Below are 22,365 nucleotides of genomic sequence, written 5' to 3' on the forward strand. Positions count from 1 at the left end.
ATGTGTGTTTTTGGCTTTCAACTGCCTATGGTCAAACCCCGCACTAGGCAAGCAGCAGCATTCTCAATTCTCTGTAGAATACACTGTGCATTGTACAATGTTTCATGTTTATGTCAGATGCGTCATTTGATGTCTACATCGATCAAAATATGGCTTCATGAAAAATAGAAATAATTGTATTGATATTAATATTTAGTCATAATACATTTATGACATGATATACTAAAATATTTATGGTCTCTGGTGGTCTAGTGGCTCAGGATCCCGCGCTCTTGCTGCCGTCGCCCAGCGTTTGATTCCCAGGCAGGGAACCAACCCAGTCACCGGTAGTGTACTCTCAGTGTTGGTCCCAAGCCTGGCAGGCCTGCGTCAGGAAGGGCATCTGGCGTAAAACCTGTGCCAAATCAAACATGTGGACCAATGATCTGCTGTGGCGACCCCTAACAGGAGCAGCCGAAAGAACAACAACAACATACTAAAATATTTATAATATTAATAAAATATAATGCATGATACTGTTGAAAGATAGAGATCGCTATATGTGACCTATGTGTACATACTTAGCAAAAGGTATGTCTCAAGCAGACTTGGAAGATGGAAGGAACTAGACAGTTTGATAGATACACTGATCATAGCAATTGTGTACCATGCAAGGTTGTGAGCAGGTCATCAGCCTATTTGTGTTCATCACTGTCACTACTTTCCTCAGTAAGTTGCATGAATGTGTGGAAAGTTGGACCCACATTGCACATATGACTTTTGAGCAGAGTGTGTCATGCAAATTCATCAACAGTGAGGGGGCGGAGGAGAGTTAAGTAAGGAAGACAAGGTAAAGAAAACCGTATGCAGGCCAGAGATGCATGTGTTGATTTAGACTGAAAGAAGACAATCTTAGGAGTAGCAACAGAAGTGGGAAAACAGAAAGGAACCGCAAGATCCATAGGTGTGTTAGATTTCCTCCATCTTCTCTCAGAGCGACCTGTGAATGTCAGACAACCGGGACTGGAAGTTGTTAGTCTAGCTGGCTTGGAGGTGAGAGGGAGTTTCTTAAAGTTTCTTTTGTACGCTTGTACTAGAGTGTGCTGTAGCACAATCAAGTTTAGTGTACTTTAGTGTTTGTTTGTTTTTTTTTAATAGGTGCTGCACTCCACTGGTCTATAAATCCCATTAACAGAATTAAAGTCTTGACAATAAGCCTCTTTAGTGATATTACATAACAACAAGGATGAAAATGGGGTAGCAGTTATACAAGGGGGCTGATTATTTGTATTTTTTTTATATGTATTGTTGAAATCATGCCCTGTTTGTGTTCCGATACACATTTCCAGAAGCATCCTTATACGAATACAAAGATCGCGCGCCCTCTTCTGGGCGTTTTAAATGCACGTACTTGTCAGCTGACCTGAAGTGAGATCACATGACCAGCACGAGACACACGAAAACAGGAAACCGGAAGAGATTTTCTAAATTCTGGCTGTGTGTCGGTAAGCAGCTATATTAATACAATTAACCTCGTATTTTAATGCTATTCTGTAATTCAGTTATTTATTAGGTGTAATAAACGGCCCGATACAAACATAATGATAATGTGTATGATGGTAACGTCTGTATGACTGTGTAAAGAGCTATATTAGCTCGCTAGCTAACCTGAGCCCGTTGTTTTTCATAATTACGCTTTGTTGTACACGTTTAAGCTATAGTTTATATCGTTTGTGTTTATTTGACAACCTATAGTTAAGACAGAATGGAAGCATAATATGCCTTTGGCAGTATTAAAGTGTATTAAAGGAATAATACACTTTGGGACATGCTGTAATGGGAAACTTATCAACGACGGGGTGGTGTGATACAGCTCGACGCGAACCTGAGTTACTGTTACCAACACAACGTTGATTATCTTCCTATAACAGCACGTACCAAATTGTTTTATGCTTCTTACACCTAAGCAATTTGTCAGCAACGGTTTTTTTCATTTATTAATGAATAATGTAATTTTTTTATCCAATTATAGTTACATTTAATGATCTGCAAGACAAGTTAGTTCATTTTATCACATATGATATAGATGGAACAAACGGTCGTTCCCGCACCAGCCTCTATTTTCTCAGTCTTAAAGTTAATAAAACAAAACAAAACAAAAAAAAAAAAAGTGCAGCTTGTAATTGTACTAAGAAACCAGAAAGTGCAAAGACTTCAATGGCGAAAAACTTACTGACTTTTAAAAAAAAGTGCTGACACTGGAGACTCATTCCATTAATGTTAAATAACCTTTTATATCATTACAGAAAGCTTTACTTTATCAACATATGTACTGCTTCTTGGTTAAATAACAACACCAAATCTGTTTATTATTAGCCTTAGGTTACGTTTATGATGTGAATGAGTTGTTACTGTAGAAACATATTAGAACAAGAGCATTGATTTAAAGCTGTGGTTTACTTTGCAGCTTGAACTATTGCCAGAGCTGCTGTTACAGAAAAATAAACACCTTCTGACCAATCAGAATTGAGAAATCAACAGCGATGTGGTATAAAACAGTAGAAAATACTATGTTGTGCTTATTGAACAGCCTGATGAGGAACAACCCGTGTCTAATCATGTAGATCATTTGACAGTTGACTAATATATTTCTTATTGGCCGCAGATGTAAGGATGGCGTCAGCAGTGGAGAGGACAGATGATCTTGTACGTGAATATTTAATATACCGTGGATTTACGGGCACTCTCAAACATCTAGACGCTGAAATCAAAGCTGACAAAGAGAAAGGATTTCGAGTAAGTATCTCAGAGTAGTTGAGCAATGAATGTTTTTTTTTTTTTCATCATGATGTTTCTGACTTTAATAACTTAATTTTATTGCATTTTATATATATATATGTATATAAATAGAATATACATTTTAAATTTTGTGCATTGTATTCACGCACCGAATCACAATGTAACCATGTTAAATCATCTCAAACTAACTACACGTTTTTCACTCCTTAAACTTAAAGGGAAGGTCCATCCTGAAACACAATGAATGTGCTTATATTGAAATATTTGTGATGTGTTTAGGGATTCTGGTGCTAATATGTTGGGCTGTATTTTTGCTATTTTCAGGAGAATGTAGTGGTTATGTGCCTCGCTGATGTCACAGGGGGACATTTCTAGCACAGTTACATTGTCATTTTTCACTTTCATCTGAGTCCTCCTTCATTTATCTGTCTTCAGTAACTGCTTTGTCATGGTCAGGGCTGTGGTGATGTGGTGCAGAATTGCTAAAGCATGTGTATAATAATACACACTTCAAAACCCAGGTGGATAAAATAATCGATCAGCTTCAGCACTTCATTCAGAACTTTGACCTTGCTGGACTGAAAGAATATTGGAGCTACCTGGATCACAGACTCTTCAGCCGTTTGGAGGATGTTTACAGACCCACTGTTAACAAACTGAGGACAAGCCTCTTTCGTTACTATCTCGTGTACACTGTTCAGGTAGGCGACTATTACCTTTTCATATTATGAAATCTTTTATGACGGTTTAAAGTACTAACTGACTAACGCAGCTAGCTAACTCACAATCACTTTTATAGCTACTTAGCTTAAACACACAGCTATGTATTCTTGCTTTTCTTTTTACGCTCTTGAAGTGGAGAGCGTAAAAAAAAAAGCAAGCTAACAAACGGAGGGTAACAATATACATAAAGTGCCCGTGGTTACATTTTGTTAGTTACATTTAAAGGAATGTGTTTTGTCTGTGAAAACAAATAAAATTGTATAAATTTATTCATTGCGTAGCTGCTCTGTGTTTTCAAGCAAAGAGAACTTCCCACGTAGAGAAAGAATACTTAATAATCATAACAATAATTACTAGCTTTACTTTAGTGAAAGTGTCTTCAATTATTGTGCTGTTTACCTGCAGTATCATGTATGGTGAAAATTACTGTAAGTATCATGATATTCTATTTCTGCCATTTCTCTCACATTGTTGTTAAACTGTTGTTGATTTTGCTTTTCTGTTGAATAGCTTATTTTTGTAAAAAAAAATTATGTATTTCTTTTGATTTTGTAGCAGTTGTTTAATGTATGTTTCAAAGGTAATATTTAAAATATTTTTTCTGTTCCATCACTTCTCTGTTCTGTTATCCCCATAACGTATTTATAATGTTTATTTTTTGTATTTCATTTGCCTCTTGGCCCCTTTTTTATTAATTTAATTCACAAACCATCACAATGCATTGGTATACACAGCAGACCTAGTAGAAAGATTATTATTATTAGTAGTATTATTATTAGTGTTATTATTAGTATTATTATTATGTGTTTACCTTTTATCCTCACGATTTCCTTTCCTCTTACTCAGACAAAGAATCTGGAGAAGACTCAAGAGTTTTTCCAGAAGCAGGCTCTTGATCTTCAGGGCCAGGTAGAATGGCGTGATTGGTTCATCCTGCCATTTATTCCAGCTCCGGAGCAAAATCCGAGCTTCTCTCCGTATTTTTCCCGCCAGTGGGCCGATACTTTCCTCGTTTCCCTCCACAACTTCCTCAGTGTTCTTTTCCGGTGTATGCATATCCTTCCTGTACTCTGTTTAAAGACATCTCGAGGATGGCACTTCTAGCTAATGTCTAAGAACCAAGATCAAAGTGAGTTTTGACCTTCAAGGTCAACTTTAGTACTTTACTTTCTAAAAGAACTATAGCTGATATCTGCAGAATTATAAGGTGCTAACAGTTATATGATTTCTGTCCATAATTCTTATTATATGCTGTTTATGTCTTTACTTTCAGAGACACTATTCCTACAAATCCATTACTGACTTATTGTAAGTTGCTTGTTTTTGAAGAACAACTTGTAAAGTTCTAGCTGAAAACCTTATAGGTTTGTAACAGCATATTTTTAATATTTCTATTACCTTTATTTTAAACGCAACATGGGATTTAATATGAAAGTAATAAAAGACTTCTTTGTAAATAAGTCTTTTATTACTTTCATATTAAATCCCATGTTGCGTTTAAAATAAAGGTAATAGAAATATTAAATAAAACAAATAGAAAGTATATAATAAATGTTCAATCTAAAATAAACCTTTGAATTTCCAAGCAGTTTATTAAACAATCATAAAACAGTTGAAATAAATAAAAATGCAGGCACCCTTAGTTGCAGTTGCACAATCATCTGTCATATTTATATTAAAAACATAAAGCTCCATACATTTCTAATTTAAAAAAAAAAAAAAAAAAAAAAAAAAAAAAAAAAGCCCTGCAAAACTTTGATGTGTCATGACATTCCTTAATATGCTCACCCCAGCCTGTGCTTCTGAGTTTTGATGCTGAAGTTCAGAGAAGCAACAGCATCCAGGAGGAGAATGAACAGCTGCGCCAAGTGGTAATGTCTATTTATTTATATCAGTTTTTAATTTAAATAATAAATGCACAGATATACAGTCCCCTCCAAAAAATATTGGAATGGCAAGGCCAATTTTTTTCTTTTTTCTTTTTTTTTTTTTTTTGGCTCCACACTAAAGACATTTGGGTTTGAGATCAAAAGATGAATATGAGATGATAGATGAGATTTACATCTAAATGTGTAAACTAACTTGGAACGTGGCACCTTTTGTTTGAGCCCACCCATTTTTCAAGTGATCAAAAATAGTGGAACATTGTCTCCGGCAGATGTTTGTTGTTACTCAGGTATGCCCTGTTAGATTGTTTAAACAATTAGTAGCTCTGAACTCTTCGTCTGAGCTCTTCGTCTACTCAGAATTTTTCTGTAGACTTCTGAATTCATTCATTCATTCAGAAAAAAGTGGAAGGTTTTAGACTGGCCAAGTCAATCACCAGACCTTAACTTGATTGAGCATGCATTTTCCAAATATTAAGTGTTATTTACTTTAATTTACTTTTAGAATATCTATTCCTGTACCTTTTGCTCACCTAAAAATTGGGTGTTCTGCCACCAAAGGTGCCATGTTCTAAGTTGATTAACACATCTAGGTGTAAATATCAGGAAATGATAGTTGAAATTCTGATCTATTGTCTCATATTCTCATCAATCTGTGTTCTTCAGTATACTTTCAATCGCTTTACAGATGCTACGGCATGCAGATTTTGTTGATGAACTGATCAGAAAGACAGGCTTTCAGCCAATCAGATTTATTTTCTTATAATTCCAAACAAAGCATAAATCTGAGCTCTTATTTGTGAGTTTTGAGTGAATCCCACAGTAGTTAAAAATATTGTGAATCTAATTTCAGGTTGATATGCAAATTTAACAAATCTGTCTGCATGGTAAGTGTGAGATTGGTGTAATCGTTAAGTAAGGAATAAAACACAATGTGGCATGCTGACATATTTAATTCCTTAATTCATGATCACACCAATCTTATACAAACTTAACAGATCTGATTGCCTTGTACCACCAAAGTGATTCTTTTTCAACGCTAATAATATTTAATTTTTGAAGAACTATGTCATACTTTTTTTTTTTTTTTTTTTTTTTTTTTTTTTTTTTTTACTTATATTTAATGTAGGGGACATTCGTGAAACAAGTTGCTTACATTCCCTCACCAGCTTGTCCTTGCCAACCACCCCCCCCCCCCCCCCCCCAATTTGTTTACTGTTTATTTGTAGCATCCGCCATACAAGTCCCTGTGTAAGCTGTTACCATAGAAACAGTAATATATCAGTACAAGTGCTTTAATATAAACCTTGCATTAAGGATTATTGTCAGAGCTGCTGTTATAGAAAATTAATCAGCATATTCTGACCAGTTAGAATGGAGAATTCAGCAGCACTGTGGTGTAAGGTTTTGTAATGTATATGTTCACACTGTGAATAGCACAGTAACATTTAATAGCATAGTTACATTTGCAAGCATAAACTTTGGTTCTATATGTAAATTTTATTCATATTTTGGTTTATGAACTTTTCTTTCTTGTGTATAGTTATAGAAGAAGCATGAAAAGTAATTTATTAATACACAATACACAGTAACTATAGAGAATATTAGGAGAAACATCATTTAAAAATTAACAACTAGATATCATGAGTGTGCAAAGCTTAGCAAACTGACTACCATTTGCCGGTTGAGATCAATAATCATAAATTAGCAGCATGTAAAGCATATAGATAATCAAACAGAGCATCTGCAAAGACAGTCCTGAGTGCAACTGAATCACAAAGATGGTATTGTGTAAGAACATACTGTTCCCACTGACAGGTGGTAGATTGGGGTAGATTGGTATAAGGTCTTGTATGCTCTAAGTTAATGATTGACATTTTTGCTGCTGGTTGTTTTTTTTCCAGTTATTTGCACTTCAAGGAGAACCAAGGCCTAAAAAAGCAGAGGAGATGTTGCATCACAAACTCCCTGCTTACGTCCAGCACATGGACCGACTCGGAGATACAGAGCTGTGAGGGCCGACTTTTGGAACCGAATCAACAATTTTATTTCAATAGTGGTGTTTTTAAATTTAACTGAAGGATACTGTTTTGAGTCTACTAACGAGAACTGTTTTAATTGAATCAGTTACCAGAAGGTTATCTTGTTAAATGATATATTTCAAACAAGATTACATCATGGTTCATTGATGTAAATCCAAAAAGGATTGTTTTTTTTTTTTATGTAGATAGAATGATAACACTAAAAATATCGTCCAATTTTGACAGCATGGTAGAGTTTTAGATGGTAAAGCGCAATCTGTGTGACTGTTGTTCGATATAACAGCAGCAGTTATAATAAATAATAAATTTCACTCCACCAAAAATCTTGCACTAAGTCAAGATGCATGTAGATTATTTCAGTGAAATATTATGCTTCATAAGACTTAAAAAAATGCAGCTTGTCAAAGCCCTCCGTCCTGAAGACTTCCTTATGTCTGAAAACATAAAGACTTTTTAAGTGCTGACACTTTAGACTCCTTCCAAAAATGCTAAATAAATATCTCCTTACAGAAATCTTCACCATATCAATAATTACACATGCTGTTTTTTTAAATCGCTTCATGTGGAGTGTCAACGGAATTGAATATTTGGTGGCAGATGATTGTAAGTTGTCAAAATAAAAGATTATATCAATCTGAAATGAAAGATAACCAAGGTACTCCCCATCAACAGCCTAATCTGTTTTCTATCCATAAGGCTCGTCTACCTCACTTTGTTTCAGTGAAACACATTTTTCTCATATCAGCTTAACTCTAGACTCCATTTAATAAAATAATCCTTAATAGTATTAGGTAATGATTTAGCCATACTGGTAAATGCCAGTAACTGTAACAGCAAAAGCATGCAAATAAATTAAATAGAAATTGATTGCTAAAACGATTAATAAAACCACAAAAGCCCTGCAGTTAACAGTCTGTCAATTTGAATGAAACGTATAGCATCAGGTTTCAGTTTCAGGTTGAGTTAGTCTCTGATAACTGATTCAAATAAACAGTTTTTGTGAGTGGACTCAGTCTTTTAGAGTCTGCTGTAGTGCTAACAGAATTTTAACAAGGAATAAAAATTCCCGTGAATTTTTTCTTGTTCTGTTTTGGTTTTTGGATTAAATGGAGTATATCCTAAGCAGCAAGCAAATCTCCTGTAAGGCCATAATCCTAGTCTTGGATTAATATCTGGATGTTCCATGATTTAATTTTCCACATATTTTGCAAAACTACCCATGGGCTAGTTTGTATGTTTAAACAAGAAGAGAAACTATCCATAGCTGGTAACTTATGAGACATACTGGTCTTGCTTTCACTAGTAAGCATTCACATATGAAAAACTTAAAATATGTTAAATGTAGTGCATTATATTGAATTAGTAATGCTTCTATTTTTCTATATATATTTTTCTAGATTTGTTTTATTTCTCCATTATACTACAAGTAAGCCAAGTTTCTTCTTCCTCAAGTCATAAGACTGTCTCCCCATTCAGCAGTAATTCTGCTTACGCAGTGGGGCTTACACAGGCCTTATTGTTTCGTGTTCAGTTTTAAGGCCGTGTATTGATTTATTCATCCAAATTCCTCCAAAGAGGTTTATTTATGGACTATAGGATGGAGGAGGAGAATGAGGCGTGCATGTGTGTTTTGCCGCAGGGACTTGGTGTCGAGCCAGCGTGTCATAAACCCGACCACTCCTTCAAGGAATTTCTTCTCCTTTTTGCCTCAGGGCAGAAGAGCCCCAGTGCGAACACCTCAGGGGGCAGCAAGCTCCTCCCCCACACAGGCCACCCTCGGGAGGAAGGAAACTTCGGCCAGTCAGGTTTAATTTTTGAGGAGATGCAAAAACTCCTGATCGGTCCTCCTGTTGTTTTCCTCAACACTTTTGCACTGAAGGTCTTTAAATGATTGTAAATTTTAGGTTATTATTATTATTATTATTATTATTATTATTATTGTTAGTTACCTATAATTAGTTGTTCTTGGCCTTAGTTGCTGACAAACAATTTACCATATCTAGACACAAAAGTTATTATTGTCTTGTGAAATGCTTAAATTCTGTCCTTTTTGTGTAGGCAGGGAAGATAAAGGACCCCGCAACCTCAAAAGAGTCCAAGATGGCACCCGTTGCTGCTACTTCGGCAGACACGGGTGCAAGGCAAAAGAGGCAGATGGATCATGAGAAAGAGAGAAAAGAGCTTTTCTCCAAACAAGTAGCACAGGTCCATTATTATTCACTTACTGTATATACATACATAAGGCAGTAGAAATGATAATGTATACTGTGTGATCAAATAGTCTGGTTTTACACTAGTTTTGGAATTCAAAAAAAATACAAATTTTAGAACCTGTGTGTGTATTTGTTTTCTTTGACAGAGTTCTGAAAAGAAGGTTGAGATTTCTGAGGCCGAGGGTCAAATCGAGGGCCAGTGTGACACAACTGACTCGCCAACCAAACAGGCTCAGGCTAGCAGTGAAGGGGGCGGGTCCGGGACTGAGCAACCGTTCATCAAACTTAGTCAGGAAGAGTATGGAGAGCATCACTCTTCCATCATGCACTGCAGGTGGGTGGAGATAAAAACTTTGCAAATGATTGAATGTATCCCAAATGCTAGTGTTTAAAAGTAAAGTTTCTTGGTGCATTAGAGTGGAACCTAGATTTTAGGCTGTTTTAATAAAATATATGTATGCATACAGTGCCTTGCATAAGTATCCCCTCCCCCCTTATACTTTTCCACATTTTGTAGTGCTACAGCCTGGAACTGAAATGGAATTAGTTGGGATTTTTACCATTTGATTTATATAAGATGTCCAACATTTGAAGGTGCAGATTATATTTTCCTGTGACACACAGATTAATTAAACAAAAAACAAAAAAAGGCACAAATTTGTTGGTTGCATACGTATTCACTCCCCTGGGTCTTGGTAGTCCTCCAGGGATTCTAGTCTCTCTAAATGATTAACACCTATTATTTTTTGAACAGGGTGGACAGTTCAGGTAGAAAAGTGGCAAGTCTAGATGTGGATGGTGTAGTGAAAGTTTGGTCCTTCAACCCCATTATGCAGACGAAAGCCACCATTATGTCCAAATCTCCTCTGCTCTCACTGGAATGGGCTACAAAACCAGACAGACTGGTGAGAAATAACTTATTCCTTCTTTTCACATTTTGGAATAAATGATGGAAATCAGTAGAGGGAATTTCAACCATTTGTGTTAAAATTTTAGATAATAAAAATTAACTTAAATGAAAGATCCTTTAGGGACATTATTGGATAATTAATCAACTGCATGTTGGAGAGTGACAAATTTGAATTATTTCAGTGGCAGCAACTCAAAGATTAAAATAAACTTGCTACATGTATGTTATATGTTTCCCTGCTTTAAATGTTCTGCTTATCAACCTTGTCGATCATTACAAATGTAGCACCCAGCAGGCACAGCAAGAGTTAGAGACACTGTGGTCAATATTATACTCTTTATTAGTGCTGGAAACATGTACTTAGTCCAGCTCTTGCAAAGGCTCAACACTGAAGAGTGAAATAATAAGAAATAAGAAGCAATGCAGCCTACTCAGACATAAGCTGCTCAAGATTCACCTTCAGCAGCTATAATACTAATGCGTTTAATTTATGTAGGACCTTTCTAAATCCCATGGATCTGTGCTTCACCCCGATAAATTACATACAGCAGGGATTTTCACCTGGCAGACTGTGGTCCGGATGCTGACTCAGCAAAGTATTTTGACTCGATTTATTTATTCTTTTTGGTCTGATTAGTGAACTAACAATGCAGCTTGTTTTTAATAAATGATGATGAAAGCAGAATATTTAAAGATGATTGGACAAAGAAGTATGCATTTATTCTCCCTGTGTCAAACTAATCATTCACTAATCATTCACTAATCATTGGGCAGTGGTGGCTCAGTGGTTAAAGGCTTACTGATAGGTTAGGGTTAGGGTTAGGGTTAGCTGATCCCAGCTTCCTAACAATCTGGGACATACAAAGAAAAGAATTTCACTGTACTGTAATGTATGTGTGACAAATAAACACTTCTTATATTAAAAAAAAAATTCCTCAGGGATCAATAATGTACTCTATCTATCTTAATGGTTAAACATTAACATGTAATGGTGGTCACCATTCAGTCATGTTAGTTCCTTATCTGGATCTCTTGTAAGTAAGGAGTTTTATGTAAATTAACTTTTACAATTGCAACTAAAAACAAGGGAAGAAGAATGAACTGAAAAGGCAAGGTATAAGCTGATCTTTAAAGGAACAAATAGAAGAATGTTATTTCATATAAAAATAAAATATACTGTCTTTTACTAATTAAATAAAAGTGGAAGAAGGCATGTATAATTTTGATTAATCAACATAACACAATAACAAAAAAAAGAAAAACCAACTGTGAAAAACACTAACCAGGTAATTACAGTGTTTATTTACCAGATGTGAAATTGTCATTTGTCATTATTTGTGATTGACAAGATAATTATTTCATTGTTTGTGTCATTTGTTATGCCTCGCTAATAACTTCTTCATTAATGCTATTTTATACATTTAGCTAGTATCCCTGCTTTTAGCAATTTGTACTTTGTGAAGTAGAAAGAAAGCTTTCTTCCAGGTGTGGTTACGCTTGTTGTGCGATCAGGTTTGGCCGTATACAGCATTGATAAATAAGGATGGTTGTGTTTTCTCTGCAGCTGTTGTTGGGCAGTGGGGTTGGCACAGTGAGGCTGTATGATACAGAAGCCAAGAAAAATCTGTATGAAATGTCCATAGACGAAGCTCATCCACGGTAAGTAACTTGAATTTTCTGCAAGACAGTTCAGTTCTGTTAGATGTTTGAGAATCTTATTAAAATTGGAATTGATAAATTAGACAAACGTTTTGTATCTCTTCTTCTTCTTTCTTGTGAAGTTAATAAGACAAAAAAATGCAGCTTTTTATGTTACTAAGAAAGAACAATGTTCTCCATCCTAAAGAATTTCCCAGCTTTCAAAACTTATTTACAGCTTATTTACAGCTACAAAGCACTGACACTTCCAAAGATGTTAAATAATCATCTCCTCACAGAAAACTTCACCATATCTGCAGTTACACTTTTTAAATCTGTTTATATATATTCGTGGTTGTTACGATAGAAATGATAACATACAAGAACAAGCTACTGTTATAGGAATTTAATCGACATCTTCTGACCAAACAGAATCGAGCAATCATCAGTGCTGTGGTATAAATATTATTTAATGCATGTTTGAATATCTGTGTGTGTTTCAGGATACTATCGCTGGCCTGCAGTCCCAGTGGAACATCTTTTGTGTGTTCAGCAGCAGCTCCTGTGGCTCGTTCAGGCAGCATGTCAGAAACAGCGCCACGTCTGATGCAGCCCATCTCAGGACAACTGCTGCTCTGGGACACTAAGACTGTCAAACAACAGGTAAACACTGTGGATGTTGTTCCGGTGCTGCTGTATAATGGGCTGTGGTGTGGTATTTTCAACACCACGTGCTTAACAGTATTATATAGTGTTGTGTGGGTTATTCACACTCATACACAATCATTAAAATTTAAGAAGTGTTGCATAGTGAGGTTTGGTGGTGGGTTGTGTTGTGTTCTTCCATTTTTATGGTATGTTACTCTAATAATAATAATAATATGTAACAATATTAGGGTGTTTTCTTGCAGCCAAGACATTTGGTTGCACATTAATGTCTTACAGTGTGTGTTATGCTATATTGCACATTGTGATTCTGTATTGTTGTACATTACATTGTGGTGTGTGTGTGTGTGATTTTTTTTTTTTTTTTTTTTTTTTTGTAGCTGCAGTTTGCACTGGAGCCGGGGCCTGTGGCTGTAAACTGCATTGCGTTCAACCACAACGGGAATCTTCTTGTAACTGGAGCTGCTGATGGCATCATACGCCTGTTTGGTAAGATTATTATTCAATTATTTGTCATGGAATCCAGGGAGTCGGATGCAAAATTCAGAATTTTTTAAATAACAAACCAGCTACAAAACAAGCGGAGACTGGAAAAAGACCCAAAAATTGGAACAACTAAAGCATGGAACTAGACTGAGGCTAGGCAAGGCAAGGCACAGCAAAGAAAAGAAAGCTCAACATGAAAACAAAAAGCCACTCATGGTGCAAATATGACATACCGACAACCATATCAACTATGCACAAACACGCAATGCTCCATAACTATGAAGGGAAAACACAGAACCTAAATAGAGAACTAGTAGGGGAAACATAAAACAGGTGAGCAGAATCAAGGAAGGAAATGGAGCAGACAAGAAGAGAAGAAATGCAAAAAATGAGTGAGGGTGCCCTCTGGTGGTCTGGGGAGGATGATTATTAGCGCTGTTGAAGAATCTGCAAATGTGGACAACAAAGTAGAATTTATCATGTCATACCTATATTTCCTATTCAACTTTTAACATAATTAATCTATAGCCAATATATAATTAGTGTATATTCATGGTATGATAATTTATATGAAAACTTTTTAACCCCATATTATATTTTTCAGTACATCATAGTATCTGCCTACTACTTCACCTTGTATATAACATCACACCTTTTACAACATAATTGATAACATTCAGTAATTAAAAAAATGTAATCAGAATTCTCATCTTCTTATAAGAAAATGACCCATTATGTTTTATTCCTTAATAATGTTAACAATATTAATATTTTAGATTTTCTTTATTCTTCTGTTTGTCTTTTTGTGTCTCTGCTCCCAATTTCATTTACTCATTAACCATACTGCACATTAATATCTTTCTTATATGTCCATTCCTTCACGTCTTCACACATCTCATCTGTCCTCCCGTGCAGACATGCAGAGGTATGAGAGTGTTATGAGTTGGAAGGCTCATGATGGTGAGGTGTATAGTGTTGAGTTCAGCTATGATGAAAACACTGTGTTCAGCATTGGAGAGGATGGCAAGGTAAGTGTGTGTGATAACTCTACTATCAAGGATTTTATCAGCTAGCTTAAACATAGTGTAGTCATTCTTTGCTACTTTAAGAATAATTCCCTTCTCTCTTACAGTCTTTTAGGGTCATTTTTGATTAAAGTTCATTTGTGTTTGTGTCTCTATGTGCGTTCCAGTTCATCCAGTGGAACATCCACCGCTCTGGAGTGAAACAGTCAGAGTACTCGTTATCTCAGGATGCCGTGGGACCGTTTGTGCTGTCCGGCTACAGTGGTTATAAGCAGGTCCAGGTGCCACGTGGACGCCTTTTCGCTTTCGATTCAGAGGGACAGCATGTCCTCACCTGCTCCAGTAACGGAGGACTCATTTATCGGGTGAACACACACACACACACACACACACACACACACACACACACACACACACACACACACATTTATCAGCTCCATGAAAGCAAATGAAAGTTGAAAGTGAAAGTTTTATAATGTGAAGGAGGACTTGGGTATGAAACAAAAGAACACACACCATTTTCAATCACAATGTATAAATGTATTTTAAAGTTTACCGTTTTTGACAAACAGTTTTATTTATTTAAGGAATTAAGTGTAAGCAAAAATTTACGTTCAGACTACTACTGATCGGTCCTCTGGTTGTTTTCCTCAACACTTTTGCACTGAAGGTCTTTTTTTTTTTTAATTTTGTATTTTAAATTTTGATTGTAAATTTTAGGTTGTTGTTATTATTATTATTATTATTATTATTATTATTATTATTATTAATTACTATTACCAGTAATAATATTAATATTATTATTTATTTTTTATATTTAGAGTATAAACAAATAATTTACATTTTAAGAGCTTATTTATCACACGCTAATTTCTTGGTTTTCAATTTCATTCATTTCAGCGGCATTATCTCAGTGCAGTAAAGTGAAAATGAATTATTTTTTGTTTTTTTACTAATTTGTTGTAAAGGTTGTAGACAGCTTTAGACATTATGTAGAAAACGATCAATGTAACCCAATCTACAGGTTCACTTAAATTTACTTGTGTTTTTGGTTGAAAAGCAATCTTTATGTATTTCTGCCTGAAAATGAATATTACTTGTTAAGTTATTTTACTTCATCCTGTTTGTTGCCAAAAGTTGCAGTTCTTATAATAAATAATATGCATCATAATTTAAAAAGTATGAAGTTAGCAGTTTGTTCAGACAGTTTCAATTCTCAGAATAAATGTTATACACCCTACATGTTATAATGGATATTTTAATATAGTGATTTCCTAATATTTGACATAATTCTGCATTTTTGTGTTTTAAGCTGAAAAAGGGAGACGCAGGTCTGGAGAGTGTGTTGTCTTTGGGAGGGCATAAAGCTCCGGTGGTAACGGTGGACTGGTGTTCAGCTTTGGACTGTGGAACCTGCCTTACAGCGTCGATGGATGGCAAAATCAAACTGAGCACGCTCCTCGCACAGAAACCCTGATGAGAAAAAGTGATTATACAGTCCATCATTGTAATGTCATTTGTATATAGCACCTTTCTCCATTTTCTGTCAGGTTATCACACCCTTCTCATCATAGCTTGGGTAAAGACAACTGAACCCAGTCTATTTCTTTTACTTTTATTACTGTTTAAATTTTCAGTTCGCAATACCTGATTTAAACTGATAGTTCTCAAATAAAATCCCATCATACTTTATTAATGTAACTCTTATTCCCTTCAAGTAGTAAAGGTGTTAATAAGGCCATAGCATATGATTCACATCATTTCCATCCTCATCAGACCATTCAGTGTTCTCTGTGGATATGGGCGGCGTCATCCTAGAAGAGACCACTCCCACTGGGGTAGAAATGTTTCATCATAGGATAAAGATGATCTGTCAGAAGAATTGTTTATGCAGTGATTCATCTTTTAATTGGACAAGTGGACCCAAACTATGCCAGCAAATTGCCCCTTCAGCCTCTCATGGTAGGGGCAAACATTCAGGTCATGCCGAGAATGGTCATGGTGAAGGATGTCTCTTCAGCCGTGCGTATGTGTTTTTTTTCACCGCTGACTTCTCAAATCTGCTTTTGTCTTTGTAATGAGAGGTTTATGGACTGCAACATAATACTATATGCCAATACCCCTCTCTGTTTAGCTGTGAACCGAGAGTTCTGGCTGATTGTTTAAATACATCCTGCATTAACATTTCCAGTCACCTGAAGAACAGTTTTATCCCCGTACATATCACATTAATACACAAATATCATAACTATTGAACTTGCATTTCGACTACAATTTCCACAGCTTTTCCTTTAATTTGTCTCATCTGTATATTAAAACAATTTTTTTTTTAAAAAAAGTAAATATGTATGAACAACATATTCATATCAGAATTTCTGAAACAGCTACAAAAGGTTCAGGCACCATTTTAAAGAATGTATTCCTAAATAGTAAATATCAACTATTGCATTTGTGCTTGATACATGATGGAATAAAAAGTGTTTGGTGATACCCAAACTTTTGGACTCTACAAAATATGCTTGTCTTAAACACAGTTCTCCTGTTAAAAAAAATGTTATTACAAATTCTGAATGAAATGTTAAATGTTAAAAGTGTAATAGTGTGTCGTTCACTGGGTATTTAGATGCGCAACTAACAAAGGACTCATCTATTGAACTCCATTTATTTTGTTACCTAATCTGTGCATTTTCTTTTCCAGCCTCTCAAAGTTTGAGACAAACTGGATAGTGTGAGCACCCTAGCTAAAACCCTGATCAAAGGATAAAAAAAACAAAAAAAAAACAGATCAAATGAGAACCGGAATTGAATGACTGGTAAAATGAGTTTCAAGTGCAAAAATACACAACAACAACAACAACAACAACAACAAAAACACCTCCTGTTAGTAACTACTGCAGGGGGTCCCAAACCTTTTTAGGCAAACAAGCCCAAATAGATATTATAAATTTTCTGCCACACCACGGATTGAACACCCTTTTATTTATTCTAGATTTATAATTTAGGATATGAAAACACATTCAGGAAATGTATCAGCATATTTTTGTGTTCATTTTCTTGATTTTTGTTGTTATACTCAGAGTAAGACTCAATATTGTCGAGAAATTGGTTTGCCCTCCTGTTGCACATAAAAGATATTATTTGGGTCTGGCTAGCATCTTCATTTTCTCTTGAGGTGACTGTGTGTTGTGTTAGAAGGAGAGTTATATGACAGGATCTCCCCGTCTGCTGGACAGCTATGAGTAAAAAACTGATGTCATCACGCTTCTCCCAGGTGCCTGAGCTACTGATTTATCCAACCCTGGATTACAGAGATGGCTACTTAAACAATTGGATTCAAACTAGTATAATTATATACAAGCAAATGATCCTTATGGGATGGAGGGCAGTAAAACACTTACACATGAAGAATAAGTGGCTGAAATAGGCAAAATGGCAGCATTTGAAAAATGTTTTCAAGTCTAAGTAGAGCAACACAAGTGTGATGTCCTTTTTATTATCAGTTTAAAATGTTTAATAAGTCCGTAGTTATAGTTGTTCTCTTTCATGTCACCTTCATTTATCCTATAATACATGAAACAAATATGTCAGAGTTCATCACAGAGTCTGCTTACAAGTTCATGTTTTCTGAGGACATTCATGTAAACATATTATAGAATATTAATAATTAATTCAGATTTCCTTATCACTGTGCAATATTAATACTCATATATGGGCCATTTCCTGCTGTAAGATAACTGTTATGTTTTAACAATATATTGCTACATGATTGGATAACTGCATAAATGAGCAGGTGTACACGTGTTCCTAACAAATTGCTCGGTGAATGTGTGTAAAGCAAGTATTAGTAACTGTACACTGAGAGGGAAAGTATCATTTTTAAACATTTATCACAAGTTCGTTGCTTGGAAACAGGTGCATTATGCTTATAAATTTTGAGTCATATATTTACTTACTAAGATTACCACATGCATTAAACCTTCACCTTTGCCTGTCTCTGTATTTGACTGGTTTGAAAATTAATTTACAAAGCTTTTTCCTCCCAGTGATAATAGTTGAAATAACTATATTTTATATTAAGCTATACCAGTATAAGTAATCATGTTACATAAACATGCCACTCAAAATATTTTAAAATATGTAAAATTATTCTACATTGTTTTGCTAATGAATGATGGAAAAAAAACTACCTTGTATTTAGAAATTCTCCTTTTCTAAAAACATATGTTGCAATCCTTATTTAACATACCTTAGCTGCAACAATAAAAGCGGACGTCATTAAGAGCTGTGTCGTCTCCTGAGCCCTGTGGCAACTCCACTTTCGTTTGGATTCCACAAATCCCTGTTCCAACACACATATCACTCCATCCACCCCATTCTCCCCAGGACATGCCATTGCCGGTCAGCATTTCCGTTTCAGTGCATATGAACCTGGAGTTGTTTTTTTTAAGAAAGTACTCTGCATTATTCCTTTAAGCCCCTTCTATTCATGAAAGACACTGGAGATTAAAACAGCTACAACAGGTTTAAAAATCAGCTTTATGAGCCATAATCACAGTTTATAAAATTACTTACAAAGCACTATTAACAAATTATAAACACAGTTATGAGAATTTATGTATACAGGCTTCAAATAAAGTGTTATCTTTTACATTTTATTTAAACACTGAATTACAGGTGATTAGGAGATAGTGGTCACCTTATGTTGTTAGCGGCGGTATCATCACCTCGTCCTTGAACGGATTCTACACGCAGCTGAAATGCCTGCAACACTCCGCTTGTGCACCACATGTTCTGTGTCCAAGAACCCCAGCTTAAAGAAAAGAAAGAAAAACAAAACAATAATAACAACTGGTCTCTCAAACTAGTGGCTCAAATATTTACTTATTAGGCAAGGTATGAAAACATGTGGCAAAGTTTGGTGTCAAAGTATCAACTAAGGTTTAAGATAATGTGGACCCACAGTAGGTCATCTGTGCTGCAGGGTTTGAAGGTAATGGGGTCAGCTCTTTTTGTCATCAACAAAATATTATATCTTCAGTACCAATGCTTTTTGGTAGCTTTTTTTTTTTTTTATCACAGCTTTCAGTACTTCTATTATTAGCACTTGTACTGTCAGTGAAAATAACTGAACCCATATCTTGTTATCCTTATTAGTCAATTTCTGACTTGTAAATAGATCCTCCTATTCCAATCAACACATGGGATCACGTGATTGTCTCAGCAGTGGGGCAAGGTTGACTCAGCAATTACGCCCCTGGGCAAACCTGGTATTGCCCAACTGTGACTGTTGGGCCCTAGATTAAGGCCTTTAACCTTGAACTGCTTGGCTCAATATTGTAAGCTGTGTTGGATAAAGGCATCATCATATTAATTGATCTGACAGGCCATTTTACTGTATATTTATACTTCTGCAGAGATGCATGTACTATGTATTTGCACTGAGATGTAGAAAATGACGAGTAAGAATTGCTTGAGAGAGGAGCTGACAAACACCCTCTAAATCCTTCAAGAAAGGCAAGAACAGTTAATTTAAACAGCACAAATGAACCAGAGAGTTTTGGTGCAATCTGTGAATTGCAGAGTGAAGTCACATGTAATACAATGTGTATACATGTACATGTATACATACACATTCATACTAAAAGTTCTTACAATAGAAAAGCTGACCACAGAGTGCCGTTACCATGTTCAACTATTTAACAGTCAGAATGTATTGTTTAGCCAGTTAACCTTGCTGTTATATTAACATTAACATTAGTGTACTTGCTGTCTAGCCTACTATGCATGTTATGATTGAGAATTGCTCAAAGGTTTGTGCTGTCGTTGTATCTTTTTTTTTTTTTTTTTTTTTTTTTTTTTTTTACAGCCTGCCATTTTGTTGCTTTTAAGGTTGCTTCTGGACCATTAGAATTGCTTTCTGGGCTAATTTTTGGACAGTAATGAAAGATGTGAAGTTCAAGCTCAGAGTGTTGCCTTCTAAACATGACTAAACTAAACAAGCTTCCACTATGATTTTGTCAAGTCCAATAAAAAGATTATGAAACGTAAAATAAAGGATTTTGGTTGCATGTGAAGGTTTACCTTCCTACATCAGATTGGACTGTAGAATAGGGCTGAAGCTCACGTGTGGAGCCAATGGGTTTAGTGCAGCGAAGGGCAATTCCATTTAGGGTGGGGCATCCCCATCTCCTATTGCTCGTTCAACCTGCAAGAAAAAACTTATTATAAATTTAATATAATGTTAAATATCAAATAAAATATTTAACTTGCAGACAAAATGTCTATTAATCAATCTCTCTCTCTCTCTCTCTCTCTCTCTCTCTCTCTCTCTCTCTGTAAGTGCATAAACTCAGTGTGTGTTTTATTTGGGGCAGTCCAATAACTGTCCAATAAAGTTGTGGAGAGATTACTTAAGTATAACACAGCTTATAAATGACTAATTCAGCAAAATTCTAATTATTTATTACTAATCCAACAAAATGAGATGCACTTACTTTCAGACTAAAGCCTGTAGCATAGGTCCCGAAGGGACACATTTCTCGATGTCCCCATGAGCCCCAGAGCTGTCCATTACTCACTTCAATCTTGCCAGAATATAGCCTCTCGACTATCTGTCCATTGCTGACACTTATGAGCTGCCCAATGGAGAGAGCAAACAGAGGCAAAACAATACTGAGCACAAAATCCATGCTTTTTGATCAACCTAGATAAAAAAGTTAGGTTATTATCTCAACAGAATTGTGCTTCCTGAAATTCTATGCAAAATGAATACACACTGAGGCTGCGTAGAACTGTTTATATGCTGTTGTTATGTCCACAAGTAGCTATTGGTTATCTGAGTTTCCTCCTCTTTCAGTTAATGAAGGAACATTACGGTAGGTTATGACAGTAAGTTTATTTACATTTGAATGTAAATAAAAATAACCTATCTACCTTTGGACTTGAAAATTCCAGATTTTTAAAACAGGACACTGATGCAATACATTCCTCTGCTGTTTTCCAGTAGAACCACAGTAGATAGATGATGGCTAAATGTTAGAACAAGCATCACAATGAATGCTCTCTCTCCTCAGTTAAAGAGTCTTAAGTTGCCAAAGCTTTTTGGAAACTGAGCACTAGTTTTCTAAAATGGAAACTTTCTTGTCTTGGCTGAATACATTGTCTCTAAAGACTCAGTTGGAACATTCTGTGAACATTCTTTGTAGTTTAAATGGTTACTCCAGTTATGGAGATACCCTTACCCTAATCTTATTTCCATCCATCCATTTTATGTACCTCTTATCCTACACAGGGTTGCGGGGAACTTGGGGCACAACACGGGGGACACCCTGGACGGGGTGCCAACCCATCACAGGTCACAGTCACGCACACACACACACACACACACACACACACACACACACACACTACTGACAATTTGGAAATGCCAATCAACCTACAACACGTCTTTGGACTGGAGTACCCAGAGGAAACCCCTGACACACAGGGAGAACATGCAAACTCCACACACAGGGAGGAGGCAGAGGGATTCAATTCCCCAACCCCAGAGGTGCAAGGCAACAGTTCTAACCACTAAACCACCACGCCCCTGATCTTATTTCAATTAAAGCAATCATTATAAAGAAGGATGAAATAAGGTTTAATACTAATAGGTAAATATACATTATTTATACTATTGTATACTATACTATACATTATTACTAGGCCAGAAGATGGTTAAATTAACATCAGTATGAACAATAACATCAATGTTGTTGACAGTTGCATATATATATATATATATATATGACTTTTTTTTTAATTTGTGGAGAGATATTTAATAACCTTTTTTCACATGGAAATACCAGGGATTGTAACACTATGCCAGGATGCTACCCCTTCCCTGTCATGTTTGTACACTGGAGAGTCAGGTAGTGAACCAGACGTGATTGGCAGAGGTCAACCTCTGGCCCTTTAATTTCCAGACTCGCCACAAAAATGCCACATTTGGCTCTCTGG

General features: G+C 35.7%; 2 protein-coding genes across 4 annotated transcripts; one reads left to right on the forward strand and one right to left on the reverse strand.

The window, feature by feature from the left end:
• The first annotated feature begins 1,340 nt into the window (after window positions 1-1,340).
• Window positions 1,341-16,863, forward strand: wdr91 (WD repeat domain 91). 3 transcript variants are annotated; one of them, XM_053240147.1, is made up of 17 exons: window positions 1,414-1,483; window positions 2,638-2,775; window positions 3,300-3,479; window positions 4,348-4,554; window positions 5,289-5,372; window positions 7,292-7,398; window positions 9,069-9,234; window positions 9,488-9,634; window positions 9,789-9,976; window positions 10,397-10,547; window positions 12,117-12,211; window positions 12,694-12,853; window positions 13,237-13,345; window positions 14,258-14,370; window positions 14,535-14,732; window positions 15,680-15,853; window positions 16,144-16,863. In XM_053240147.1, the coding sequence occupies exons 1-16, from the start codon at window positions 1,418-1,420 to the stop codon at window positions 15,842-15,844; spliced, it is 2,274 nt and encodes a 757-aa protein (XP_053096122.1). In that variant the 5' UTR covers window positions 1,414-1,417; the 3' UTR covers window positions 15,845-15,853; window positions 16,144-16,863. The 3 variants fall into 3 exon arrangements, with proteins under 3 accessions (XP_053096123.1, XP_053096122.1, XP_053096121.1); XM_053240148.1 differs by having other exon boundaries at window positions 1,341-1,484; window positions 2,645-2,775; window positions 15,680-16,863; XM_053240146.1 differs by having other exon boundaries at window positions 15,680-16,863.
• LOC113535737 (vitelline membrane outer layer protein 1-like) lies at window positions 14,993-21,136 on the reverse strand. Its single transcript, XM_053240149.1, is given in 6 exon segments — window positions 14,993-15,840; window positions 18,614-18,795; window positions 19,064-19,177; window positions 20,449-20,545; window positions 20,548-20,572; window positions 20,862-21,136. Coding segments are annotated over 5 exon segments (612 nt in total). The 5' UTR covers window positions 21,057-21,136; the 3' UTR covers window positions 14,993-15,840; window position 18,614.
• Between the last annotated feature and the right edge of the window lie 1,229 nt (window positions 21,137-22,365).

Source organism: Pangasianodon hypophthalmus, chromosome 15 (genome assembly GCF_027358585.1).
Source record: "Pangasianodon hypophthalmus isolate fPanHyp1 chromosome 15, fPanHyp1.pri, whole genome shotgun sequence".
NCBI classification, from domain to species: Eukaryota; Metazoa; Chordata; class Actinopteri; order Siluriformes; family Pangasiidae; genus Pangasianodon; species Pangasianodon hypophthalmus.

Excerpts from the sequence above, each read along its gene's own strand:
- wdr91 (XM_053240146.1), top strand. The coding sequence starts at position 1,418 with ATGACCAGCACGAGACACACGAAAACAGGAAACCGGAAGAGATTTTCT. Across the intron at positions 2,776-3,299 it reads ACAAAGAGAAAGGATTTCGA|GTGGATAAAATAATCGATCA; the intron begins GTAAGTATCTCA and ends TTCAAAACCCAG. Across the intron at positions 9,977-10,396 it reads TCTTCCATCATGCACTGCAG|GGTGGACAGTTCAGGTAGAA; the intron begins GTGGGTGGAGAT and ends TTTTTTGAACAG.